This window comes from Macaca nemestrina, chromosome 19 (genome assembly GCF_043159975.1).
Source record: "Macaca nemestrina isolate mMacNem1 chromosome 19, mMacNem.hap1, whole genome shotgun sequence".
NCBI classification, from domain to species: Eukaryota; Metazoa; Chordata; class Mammalia; order Primates; family Cercopithecidae; genus Macaca; species Macaca nemestrina.
In genome coordinates, this window is record NC_092143.1 from 55268388 (window position 1) to 55281648 (window position 13261).

At 45.9% G+C, this 13261-nt stretch overlaps 1 protein-coding gene across 8 annotated transcripts in view; it reads right to left on the reverse strand.

Annotated features, from left to right (window-relative positions):
- The window catches only part of LOC105499060 (formin homology 2 domain containing 3), a 497377-nt gene that overhangs the window by 10644 nt on the left and 473472 nt on the right, over positions 1-13261 (reverse strand). For all 8 annotated transcript variants that reach the window (XM_011771498.3, XM_011771497.3, XM_071085772.1 and 5 more), the window contains one exon: positions 10043-10204. In XM_011771498.3, the coding sequence (XP_011769800.2) occupies positions 10043-10204 (162 nt within the window). The remainder of the gene's footprint in view (positions 1-10042; positions 10205-13261) is intronic.

Consider the following 13261-nt stretch of genomic DNA (forward strand, 5'->3'; position numbering starts at 1 on the left):
TCCCCAGGGACTTCCAGAGAAGCCAGAGGGTTCACACTGCACCTTCCTGCTCTTGCTGAAGTGCCCTGCAGTCTGTCTGCCAGGGCAAACGTTTGGGGCTACACAGGCTGGCCTAACAATGCCACAGGTGCTGATCTGGAGGGCCGCGAGGACTGGTGGGGGCACTTATAAAGAGGAAAGAAAGGAGGGGCTCACCCTCACGAGGCTTCTGAGAAGGGGGTACAAACTGTACAAGTGCAGAGGGCAGGAGAGACCTCAGCATCTGCCCCGTATGAGGAGTGTATCAGAGCTGGGAAGGTGATTTCAGAGAGGAAAATGCAAGCTCCACTAATATAAATGAGGTGAGGCAACCAGTGCACAGCGAGGGGTTCTGCAAGACCCAGCAACCTCACAAATCCAAGGGAGGACCAGCGATAGCTGGGGACATGCTCAAGAACCATGGCCCCACAGAGCAAGTTCAGGAAGCCAGGGCAAGGGGCAGCAGTGAGGACGGATCTCTCCATGAGTACTGTGGGTCTTAGCCTCAACTCATTAAAAGGCCTCTGGAGACAGTAATTAAAATAACCAGTGGCTTCTCGAGGAATGGAGGCTAAGGAGCAAACTGCCAAACTTATTCTGGGTGGAATTGGTCACTGTTTTCTATGGAACACACAAGACTCAAGAAGGGCCAATGATCACTCTCACTGGGGGGTTGCCGTTGGCAACTGGAGGGATGCTCATACTTAACTGACTTAGAATTGGCTTGTGTTTAGCTTGGCATGATGGTATTCCCATTGTTTAGTATTTTAATTTCAACATCAAAATAAAGGCTGGATAAGGGTGAATGAGGAGGTAGCTGCCTCACCCAAGACAAGTCTTCATTTGAAAGGCTAGCTGATTATATTTTCCTTAATTTACAAATTGTATTTTACCCACTGTGCATTTCTTTAAAGGTCGCACAGAGTTTGGGGTATTCATTTTCAGAAGAGAAACGTTATGGATCTGCCTTCACTCTAAATCCCAAATCAGCCAGAGTTCCTGAGATGACCAGGGCAGGCTGTTGATCAAAGTTCAGAGAAAGTAAGCTCCCCTTAATGTCTCCCCATTTCCTTTGACAACTCCCCTCATCCACTCCCCAGAGGCCAGGGCCCACCTCATGCATCTGCAGGCCACACCACGTGGTCTATGCCTCCCCATCATCCCCTAAACAAAGGTTCACTCAGCCTGTGGACAAAAGATCTGAAAGACCTATGTCCATGGCAGAATCAATGGGGACTAATATCTATTCTGAAAATAAGGGGCTCCTTCTCTTCCAGGAATCAGCACTTGGAACAGGGGTCAACATCATATACATCAGTTGGTCAGTCAACAAGTGATTTATTGAGAACTCATTGTGTGCTCAGCATTTAACTCAAAGAATCAAAACACTTACAGACATCAAGTATGGATTTTTAGAGAGACATGGGATATGTGGTGAGAGGTTCTCTCAAATCGTGTCACTGCAACTACTGTATTTCCAAGCCTAGCTTTGGGCCCCAGAGCCATCTATCCGTAGCTATTCTTGCACTAGCTACTACTTCCCCCACCCCGATCCCTTGGCCTCCAGACTGAATGTCTGGCTCAACAAGACAAAATGCTTGGCTCCTACGTCTCAGCTGGAGGCAGATTACATTCAACTGAGTAATAGAATTTGTTCTATGGGGCAGCAGTAAAAGTACTAGTTTGGATAACCTTTTACATTCTTTAAAGACTCCTTAGAGTGTTTGTTAAAGAAAGATAATTTTAACAACAGTAAGTAAGATAAAATATCTGTCTTGACAAGGAAGACCTCTTGCTGAGACTTCTTAACCAAGATACAAAATACTTCCTAAAGAAGTCCATGCTGACTGGGCATGGTGGCTCACACCTGTAATCCTAGCACTTTGGGAGGCTGAGGCAGGTGGATCACTTGAGGTCAGCAGTTTGAGACCAACATGGTGAAGCTCCATCTCTACTAAAAATACAAAAATTAGCCAGACATGGTGGCACACGTCTCTGTAGTCCCAGCTACTCGCAAGGCTGAGGCAGAGAATCGCTTGAACCTGGGAGGTGGAGGTTGCAGTGAGCTGAGATCGTGCCATTGCACTCCAGCCTGGGTGACAGAGCGAGGCCCCATCTCAAAAAAAAAAAAAAAAGAAGAAGTTCATGCTGCACTAGCTGGGCATCTTAAATTTCACCAGCCACAGAAGGTGGTGTGGACATCAGTCTATGAATCTTTGTCCGTTTAGGTATATATTTTGGCCATATGACTACAGAAGACCCCACAGACATTTTACCCATGAAGGTATTTAAAGATGCTCAACACTTCTGTTTGCACATTTGCTTTAGTCCTGTAACTGCTCAGTTCAGTTGATATAAATATTAATACTTGAGTAAGGGCCCTATCACCTTACAGCTCATGTAACAGTCTTTTAATAGCTTTGGGCATTGGGCTAGCCTATCTGGGACAGACTCAGGGAACAGAACTAAATGGTACCTGCATGGGCCTTGCTGCCTGACAGTACAGAGCCTGTGCCCTCTCCCTCGTGGGTCTACTCATGGTTTGGCTATTCCAGACCCCTTGGGACCCTCCTTCACCCTCTGGTCGGGGCTCACGTGTCCTCTGCTGTGAGGGAAAAGCCAACATAGGCTTCATTCCCTTAGCTTACCAGATGTATCCCTGAAAAGCGAGTATTCACGGAAAAGTCTTCCCCATTTATGAAATCCTACTTTCTATGGACCTCCATGGCAATGTGAAAAATAAATTCTCTTAGATATATGTTAGCCCCTTGGTATAATGAAAAATACCTTGAGAATCTGAACCCTTCCTTTGTTAGCCAAAGTTAATTCACCTTACCACTTGAAAGACCACGTGAAAAAAAAGTAATCAGCTGAAATCAGTCTTGCACCCAATTCAAGTCACGTGCGACAAGGGCCCCCTTGGGTGTCTGGTCAACCATCTGTCTGCTGATCAGTTCCTTTGCCATTCATCAAACATCATGTGCATATGCACCCTGAGCCTCTGCAATGCCAGCCTCTGCGGAGAAAGGCCGGGGCCTGACAGGGATACAGTGTGGGGAGAAACACTCAGGGCAGTAGACCGGGTCCAGACAGGGAGCTGGCTCTCAGAAAGTTTCCAGAAAGCAAAAAAAAAGGCTGGGGACATAAGAGAACAAAAGAAGGGGGCCAGCAAACAGGTGCTGGCAAGGTATGAAATGGTACACAGCAAACTTCCACAGCAGAAACAGCTCTGCCACCCAGTAGAGAGGCTTCTCCAGCACTGCGGCAAGGCGGGCTGGCTGTGGTCTGATGACACCTGGGCCTCTCCCCACTCCTCATTTCTGCTTCCCACTCAAATGCTCCAGCTGAATCAAAGCTGCTCTCCAGCCTTTCCCACGGGACGGCCTCCCCCGAAAGCTCGTAACAGAGAACACACTGGAAATGTTTATCCCTGTCTGTCTCGCAACTCTGCCATAGATGGCATGGGTCACTCTGAAGACACCAGCAGCCACCCTGCACCCCAGGCCCTGGTGACAGTTCTCACAGTGTCAGTGATGGTGGAAGAATCTGATGCGGGGTGCCTCTGCTGCCAGCATGCAGCACAGGACTGTCTGGGAACTCAGGAAAAAAACACCCAAGTTCTTTTTCTTCCTCCCTAGAAATGAAAACATTAAAAAATCCCACAAAGGGTTCGCAGGTGATTCTACTAAGATGAGTCGCATCCGAGAACAATGGCAATGGCAGCCGCCATTTACTGACTATTTACATGGGTTGTTCCACCTAATCTTTATAGAAACACTATGAGATGCGAACTCTTGTTTTATCTTCAATAAGCAAGCAAACCCGGACCAGAGAACCTGGTCACCGGCCCCGCAGGCTCACAAGTAAGTGGTAGAGAAGGGTGTGAGCCGACTTTGGATCACAGCCCACATTGGAAACAGCTGTGCACTGCCGATGCTTGGCAGGACCGTTCCTGACCATCTTTCACATCAACAGGAAATCGACCCAACTTTACTTTCAGGTGACAGAAATCCATCTGTGCACTTTCCCCTTTGCAGCACTGACAGATGTTATTTCTGGTTTTTTTGCACATAATTGTCAAGTGTAATTTGAAAATCAGTTTTTTGGGTTTTTTTAATCCCTAAGATCCCAAAGATTTTCTACCAGGTATACTGGGAGCAATGTGTCTAGGATTCTAGTTGACTAATATCAGAACTTAAAGATGCCTTAAATGTCCATGTCTTGTGGCTGGGAGGTCCCTGGCTCGGCCACTGTTCACACCATCCATTCACGCCCTCCTTGTTCTGAGTAGAGGTAAAACGGTAGGGCCAGATGTGCTCCCTGGGACTTCCTTTTTTTTCACATAAAATCCTGTCCATCATATGCACAGCTTCCCAAATGGAAAGGCATTCTACAAAATAACTGACCGGTACTTTTCAAAAATACCAAGGTCACAAACTATCCCTACAGATTAGAGGAGACTAAGCAGACATGAGGGCTAAATGCAATGTGGAATCCTGGGTAGGATCATGGAGCAAAAATAGGACCTTCGTGGAGAAACTGGTGAAATCTGAATAAAGCCTACAGTTCGGTTAATAGTACTGTACCAAAAATTGTCCTACTATTTTTGTAACTGTTCTGTAAGTCTAATATTTTTTCAGAATAAAAAGTTGAAGCAATAAAACCCAGGACAACAAGAAAAAGCAGACATTCCCAAATCTAGTTGACTGAAATTCAATTTCTTGGACTCACCAAGAGTCTCTGGGAGAGGTTCGGGCACTGCATTTGAACCTTCCCTGGGTAACCAGATGACCAGGTTTGGGGCCCCTGACTTAAATCACTGTCATCTGAGATGCAGGAAAAGGCGGGGTTTTCCCGACAGTGACAGTCTGTGGTGACAAGGTTGAAGTCTCCTAGTTCCATCTAACCCAAAATGAAGTTCACTCAGGCTGAGATGGCACTCAGAAATACTCGTTCTGCCGTCACTGGTCTGGCTGTGGCTTCCTTGGCCTTGCAGAGCCCAGCCCATGCCCTCCTCCTGTACCTGTGGCTACATTAGCATCCCGTACTCCTGAAAAGTCTTTTTGGTTCCCAGGTAGGAACGGAACAGAAAGCTGTCGGGTAAAATGCGAGCACCAACTGCCTCCTCCTGTGAGTCATGTTGGGGGTGGGCAAAGGGAGAGTTTGGCCTGAAAGGAAAAATAAGTTTTGCCCATTGTTTTCTGGGAGAATCTACCTAAACTAAGGATAGAAAGGAAAGGCAGCTCAGAAAACGACAGACTCAGAGTTTTCCACAATATTTCAAGTTCTGGGCAGGACAAAACTGCCTTTCCCCTTCCCAGATTGAGAGTGTCAACCCTCTGCCTGGGGTATCTCAACAGTGCTGGCCAAGTGCTATGGCTGACAATGCAGACTTTATGTGCGCAGGCACAAGCATTCTGGGGGTAAAAAGTGGTGAAGATCGGTCTGGGCTACTAACTGCAGCAGGCCAGAGTGAAGTGGACGGTGTAGTGGGGAGTGAGGTGGGTGAAAGGAGCAGACAGCTGGGTCAGGATGTGCACAGCAGACCCTAAGCACCTTCAGGCAGCAACGAATTCACATCAGCAACCTGTCCCTTGGGCAGCAGTGAGACACAGCCTGGAAGGCAAGAAAGGTGGTGGGAACCTGTCATAGATGCCTCACTTAACCCCACAACCGCCCTGGGAAGCTGGCACTACTGCCTTCATCGTACAAAAGATGACTGATACTCGGTAAGGCCAAGTCGCTCACGTGAAACCCAGGCCCCATCCCTGCTGTGGGCATGTGTGCATTCCTGAGCATGGAAATGGATTCCACTTGAACTTGGAGTAAAATGTTTCAAATCGTCCAGGTGATCTCTAGCCTGTGAAATGGCTGATCCAGCTTACCTCGGGTGCCCCCCTCCCCGTCCCCACTGCCCAGAGTCTACCCGAGGATCTCCAGTAGCACCTAATGATTTCTAGAGCTGATTAAAGATGGACTGGCTCCTCCTGTAAAGACAGCGGAGGGTCTGTCATTTTTACTCAGCAAAAATGATGAAATACTGTAACATCCATCGGTCAGGTGCATGACACCTCCCTGAGTACCACCATGGGAACCCCATGCCTCCCCTCAAAAAGGCAGGAAAGACAGGTTCTTAGATTCGTCTTTTTATTGCTCCTTCATCCTTTAGAACCTGGCACTCAGACGGACACTGCCGGGACGACTTATAGACAAACCTCCTCTTTAATGTGCCAGTTCCCCTTGTTTGGGAGGGTGATTTGTCTAAAAGTGAAACCACCAGAGAGCCATGTAATGCAGTGAAACACTTCAAAACTCTTCCTGCATCCGCCTCACTAACCCCGAGGCTCCCACCTGAGCCCCGACTTTCTGACTTAGCATATCAGTGTCCTGGCCTCCAGCCTGGCCCTGCTCTGCAGCAACGGATGCTCTCTAAAAGGCAGTGACTCTCTACCTGGGTTTAGGGAAGAGACCTCAGTTCTCTCTTGAACTTGCTCTGTTTATCCTCCTGTCCCGTGTCTTGTGCTCATGCACAGGCACCCTCTGCTGTCATTACAGGAGAGGCTAGTCCATCTTTAATCAGCTCTAGAAATCATTAGGTGCTACTGGAGATCCTCGGGTAGAATCCGGTGCGGGGGGAGAGGGGCGCCCGAGATAAGCTGGATCAGCCATTTCACAGGCTAGAGATCACCTGGACGATTTGAAACATTTTATTCAATGTGCCTCTGATTGGCACCAGCTGGGAGAGCAGACGATGTGAGCCATGGGAACCTGTGAATCGATTATGATGCCCTTGGCTATCCCAGCTGACTGCAAAGTTCAGGCTTCAGGGACGTTCAGCACATGTGGGCCCAGTCACCAGCATCACACATGAAAGCAGACATTTAATCATCTCTGATCCTTGAGTGGCTTGCCTTGCGGGCCATAAATTTCAAGGTTATGGGATGGATTCTGTTTCGTTTCCTGCAAGAGCAGAACTATTATTGTCTTTAGCCAAATGAGTTATGGCCCAAATATGTTGGTTATTCATTATCCACTTGCCTCACTGCCATCATTAAACAAATCAAATACAGCACTGTTTCAGCATGAGGCCCAAACCGCTAAACTTCACATTGATTTTGCAAATTGCTTTTTCTTGTTCCTTTAACCTCTGTGAAAAGCTGGAGTTTATCATCCCTTTATAACAGAAATCAAAGTCTAACTTCTCCCTTCTTAAATTTCTGTTGATAGTGCCATTACTAATAAACCCATTACAGATAAACACATCCATTCTGTGCTGTACTTGTTATAGTAACTGTGTCACAGGAAAAATGTGTTTGGCTCAATAAAAAGAGTATATGGCTGTTTTGCATAAAATTGAAATGGAAACGATACCACAGGAAATTATTTTATGTCAGCCACAAAAACAGGCAAAAACATCTCTCTGGCCAGATTGAAGAGGAAAATTAATTATGACTGTGTTATTGTGCCCAGTGAAATCAGGAGTCTAAGAATTTGGATCTCTGTAGACCAGAGGATCGGGCCGTGCAGACTTGGAGGAGAACATGCTCTGGGCCTCCAGGGACCAGCCAGTCCAAGGTCCTATGCTGTCTCCTGTCTGAGGTCTGTGATCCAAACCTTCCAACCCTCCATCAGGGTGCCATGCACCTGACAAATGGGATGTCCCTGTCTTCCCAGCTTTAGTCCAACCCTCTCCCTTGGCCCACCTCTCCATGGCTCTTCCCAGCTCCTCCCCCATGGTGAGCCCTGCAATGAGGTTGCCCACACCAGAAAGACCAGAAGTTAACTGGTGTGCAGGTTCCTGCCATGTGGTGACCTTGAAGTAGCTATTGGCCTCCTTGAATGAACAGGAGGCCAGTAAAGGGCAACTACTGAAGATAACCTACTTAAGACCTCAAAAAGTCTTTTGGAAGTTTCATTTCAAAAGCTATTTAAGGAGATTTCCTATCACAAAAAATGAGCCAATAATATAGACAAACCATACACAAAAGGAGAGATGGATGCAAATGGCAATAGGCTCAACCCCCTTAGAGTGAAGGGAAATGTAAATTAAAACCACAGGAACTGTTATTTCACACCCTGCAGATAGGCAAAAGTGGAAGCGCTGCCTTGGCCTAGAGCAACTGAGATGCAGCTGAGAGTGTGAGTGTGGATTAGCCTCGCCCCTTCGGAGAAGAGTTTCCACTCCTGGTCTCATGCCCCAGTGCTGTCCATCTTATTATGAACATGAATCACCTGGGGATCTCATTAAATGCAGATTTGAATCAGTTGCCATGGAAAGAGGGTCCATAAATCCGCAATTCCAACAAGCCTCCAGGAGATACTCATTGTCTGAGGTCCAACTTTGAGTTGCAAGCCCCTAGCCAAGTTCTTACAAGTGCACCAGGAGACGAGCAAAAAATTCATAGTAGCACTGAGAATATAGGAAAATATCAGAAGAAAGAAATGTAAATGCCTTAGATATTGATGTTGGAATCTATAAACATATTCTTGAATATGTACAAGCCAGTCTCTCTGAATGATAGTTCTCCATTTAAAAAATGAAATAAATGTACTGGAGAGCAGAGGAAGGCATACAGTAAAGAGAAAGCCCACACCTAATGCCACTAATCCAAGGGGCAGGGACCCACACCTCAAGGCCTCATGCCTGAGGTTCTGAAGTAGTGGGTGTGGGTGCAGCCCAAATATCAGGAATTTAAGCATCTCCGCAGAACATTCTAATGTGCATCCAGGGTTGAGAACCACAGCTCAAGAACCTTGTTACTCAGTGTGTACCAAGGGCCAGAGGCATTCACCTCATCTAGGAGCTTGTCAGAAACAGACGCTCAGTCCACCCGTCTTACTGAATGAGAATCCCATTCCCCGCTCCCCATCCCATCCCCATCTGCACTCCCACCCCCAGCTCAAGTGTTATTTTCCTTTCTGGGGAAAAATTCTCATCAGAAACTAAAGCAGATCATAGGAAAGGAGCAGGGACCACAGGAATGTGGGTTAGTGTTCTGTATCCTGGAAACGTTTGTAAATGGGTCAAGCAGAACCACTGGGTCCAACATACACAGGCCACACCCTGGTCACCTCCTGTGTGAATCTCAAGGGTGGAACAAGTTCGGGGCTCTCTGAATTTGAGTCCTTACTCAACTCCCTGCCTAGCTGGACTCCCACTCATTTCACTTTTGGGAGAAAACAGGAGGAAGCCACTGGCTTTCTTTCCCTGTCACTAGCCCTTATTCTCAGAGGCAAAGCCAGTGGAGACTAAAGCAGCCTCTAGAGTGGCCCAGCGGCGGGCTGAGCACTCTTCTGAAACACTCAAGGCCACAGCTCATGCAGGGAGATGTCAAAGGATCCACAGGATCCTGTTTCCCTATGGAGCACTGTCCCTGAGAGGGTCAGACAGAGGCAACCCCACACCCACGAGTTGGGTGGGCAGGAGCAGGCAGTAGGTTCAGACCAAAAAGGAAAATCAGTCACTCTGATTTAGTTGAATCCTCTATTTGGTGGGAAAAGTAAAAAACGGTCAACCTAGGCCACGTTAAATGTTTCAAGCATCCCAGTGACCATCAAATCACTTGCTACCCCTGGTTTTTGCCTTCAACATGCTTGTGGGCAGCGATGAACCCAGGAGGGCCAGTCTCCAGCCCCACAAGCGCCCCCTGGTGCTGGGTGCAAGGCAGAAACAGCCTCCAGCAGAGCATCTTGGCTGGACTTAACGATGGGCTCCACTAGTGCTCACCCCATACACCACAGATGCTTAAGGACTTTTCATACCTTCCTGGGAACAAAGTATGCATTGAGAGAGGCCTAGCCACCAATGGCAGATACACTGAACAGGTGTGGCTGCAGCTCCCCTCCTCCACAATGGCCAACGTTGACAGCCAACCCTGAAACCTTCTGTGGATGAGTGCAAGTAGGCACTCTGGGAGCCACTGACAATTCACTGGAGCTGTGTCTCCACCTTTCCCAGTTCACATAGAATGGGAGGGCAGATCCCTGTAGGGGTGAACACTCATGCCTCCTTTAATGCACTCACAAGATTTCCGGTTGGCCCGGGATCGTTTCCTCTCCCTCGGCACCACTCGCTGACTGGGCACTTGGGTGGCCGACTTGACGATGCGGTCCATGATCTCATCAGCTGCATCGTCTGTGACATTGGGCGAGTCATCAGTTCCCATAGTCCAGGAACTAGTGGATCCTAAGAATTAAACAGCCAGAGTGCACAACATACTCAGAAGGAAAATAACGAAAGATGATGCGCAGCACTATTCCTCCAAGCAACTGAGTTCTTTCAGCAACAGATCACAGGTAAGGCCAGAGTTAGAGCCCCAGAGCTAGTGATAGATCCAGAGGGCTAACCTGTCCCCACTGCAGGGAGCACTCTACCCTGCAGGCCCTGTGACTGCTACCCCACAGGCTCTGATCAAACCCATACACGGGGCACTTATTTCATACCACCCTGTAACACAGCTGTGTTCTTGTCTCTCATTATTATTTAACTCTCCAACCCATGTGTGTTGTCTTTACCTGCCAGGTCCTGTGATCATCTGAGGGCAGATGATCCAAGCCACACCCTGCTGCATAGTCATCAATATCTGGTGGTGCACACCCAGTAATGTAGAGACCCACTGAAGGTCTTATTGAGACAGCTCTCTATCCGTGGTTGTATGTGCCTAGTCAATGTCAGCTGACCCTAACTTCTCACTAAGTAGAAAGCAATAGATTTTTATAATACACAGTTTATCTTTGAATTATCTAGCCTTTAATAGACAACTGTAACAGGATTGCCCTCTTTAAACAGCAAAGGGGTTGTTAACTTAAATTTTCTCTGGTACATAAATCTCCTCCCTCAACCACATTTTCTGTAGTTTATAAATTACATATTAAAACAAGTCAGAAGAAAGCATCACCAAAACATGGGTCCCGTGTACAGTCATCCCTCAGTATACAGAGGGATTGGTTCCAGCACCCCCAAGTATGTCCAAATCTGTGCATAATCAAGTTCCACAGTCAACCCTGCAGAACTTGAGTTTGCAGCCCTCTATACACATGGGCTTCACATCCTGTAAATACTCTATTTTTGATCGGTATTGTTGGAAAAAATCTGCATGTAGGTAGATGTGCTCCATCAAATCCAAGTTGTTCAAAGGTCAACTGCAATGTTAAACAGTTAGAAATTAATGCTAATGTAATATATGGAGAACTACATCTTTGTAATTGATCGGCCTTCTTGTGAAATCTCTTCTATACGATAGTGAATATATGTTGCTACAAGAGGAAAGCTGTACAATATGCTCAAAATTGTTAATTTCTACCACCTACACTTCATTTTATAGTAGATGCACAACAACTTCAGAAACCTGTAGGTGAGAATTCTCAGAATCATTGCCTATGGCACAAAAGTACCCCCAGCCTGACTAAAGTATAACACAGGCTAGGGAACTGCCAGCTCTTCCCAACTTGGAGGAAAAAAGGGTTAATAAATAGTTAAAATGTTTGAGTTCTCCCACACTAATTTTTTTAAGTGCTTACAACCACCTGACTGGTAATGAATGAACCAAGAAAAATAGTTATCAATGGAAATGGTTGGGAACAGTGGATCACAGTTCAATGGACTGTGATTTGTGTGTGTGTGTGTGTGTGTGTGTGTGTGTGTGTGTGTGGATGTGTGTGTTAGTTGAAATATTGCTGCAAATACATACTGTGCTATAAAGTAGTCATAATTTCTAATAGTAAAATTCATGACTGAATTAAATACATAAATATTTCACACTTTGCAAAAGGAGAGCCAGGATACCAGGTGCCCTGTCACCTGCATGTACGTAAAACCTGTGGCTATAGAACAATGATGTTTTCAAATGGCAAGATTCCTGTTGGCTGGGCACGGTGGCTCACACCTGTAATCCAGCACTTTGGGAGGCTGAGGCGGGCAGATCACTTGATGTCAGGAGTTCAAGAACAGCCTGGCCAACACAGTGAAACCCCGTCTCTACTAAAAATACAAAAATTCGCTGAGCGTGATGGCGTGCACCTATAGTCCCAGCTACTCAGGAGGCTGAGACAGGAGAATCGCTTGAACCCAGGAGGCAGAAGCTGCAGTGAGCTGAGATCACGCCACTATGTTCCAGCCTGGGCAACAAAGTGAGACTCTGATTTCTGTTATTATTGATACAGGTTTTTTAAAAATTTGTTTTGCTTAGATTTTATTATTATTATTTTTTAAATGATAGCATACCTACAGCATGGGCACATGCAAAAACAGTAAATTGTACTTTTTATGCTTATACCCAAGGGAATTTGATCTACTTGCTATTAGGCCAGTTTTTTCAGCATTATAAACCCTTTAAAAAATAGATTCTTTTCAAAAATAAACTGTTGAAATTGCTGCTGAATGTGTCTGCATTCTCAGAATGGTCAAGGTATTCTAATTGGAAGTAAAAGTCCTTATAATGCCACAGCTTTTAGACTGGGCCTCTGCAGATCCTCTGAACAATGGTCCTCCTCAGAGTAGAGCAATCAATCGTGCAATTGTGTTTTACCCCGCAATTTCCTGTGTTCCCTTTTATCTACTGATGTATAATTCTCTGTCTTACCTTAAAATGCCAAACTACCTTCTAAAAACATGCAAAGCTCAATAAATTGTCTTTGCTCATAATACATTATCAGAGCACTGGGCCAGAAATGAAGGCATCATCTAATCTTCCCTCTGAGAATTACCTATATTTTTCCATCTTACACAACCCTAAGGATCTTCTGTCAATGTAACGTGTCAGGAGATGCTGAAAGGAAACATCTTGCCATAGGTCCAAGATTGTCAAACTCAATTTTATGATGACTTCATTCTCTTAAGACTTCATTCCTGGTTCTACTTTATGTCCGCTCCTCTTGGTTACTTTCCCACTGCCTGATTACCATTTATTTCCATTCTTCCTAGTCATGTATACATTCCTCTTCCTGGAACCCTTGCACCCACACCGTAGCCATCAGGGTAATACTGCACACACATTTTACATACCCAAGGGACCATGTTAGTTAGTAAGTGTTAGCAAGACATTTGAGATGTGGTGGAGAGGATAAAGCATTCTAGACCATAATAGCACACTATCACTTTACTTTTATATTTCTAAAACATGAAAACTGAGATTTGAAAGCACTGAAATTTGTTTTTCCCTTTATAGAAATCTAATCTAAAGAGTCTACAAGGAAAACACTTAAGTCAAAATGGATATTCTACTGTTTTAATGTAAGAAGTTTG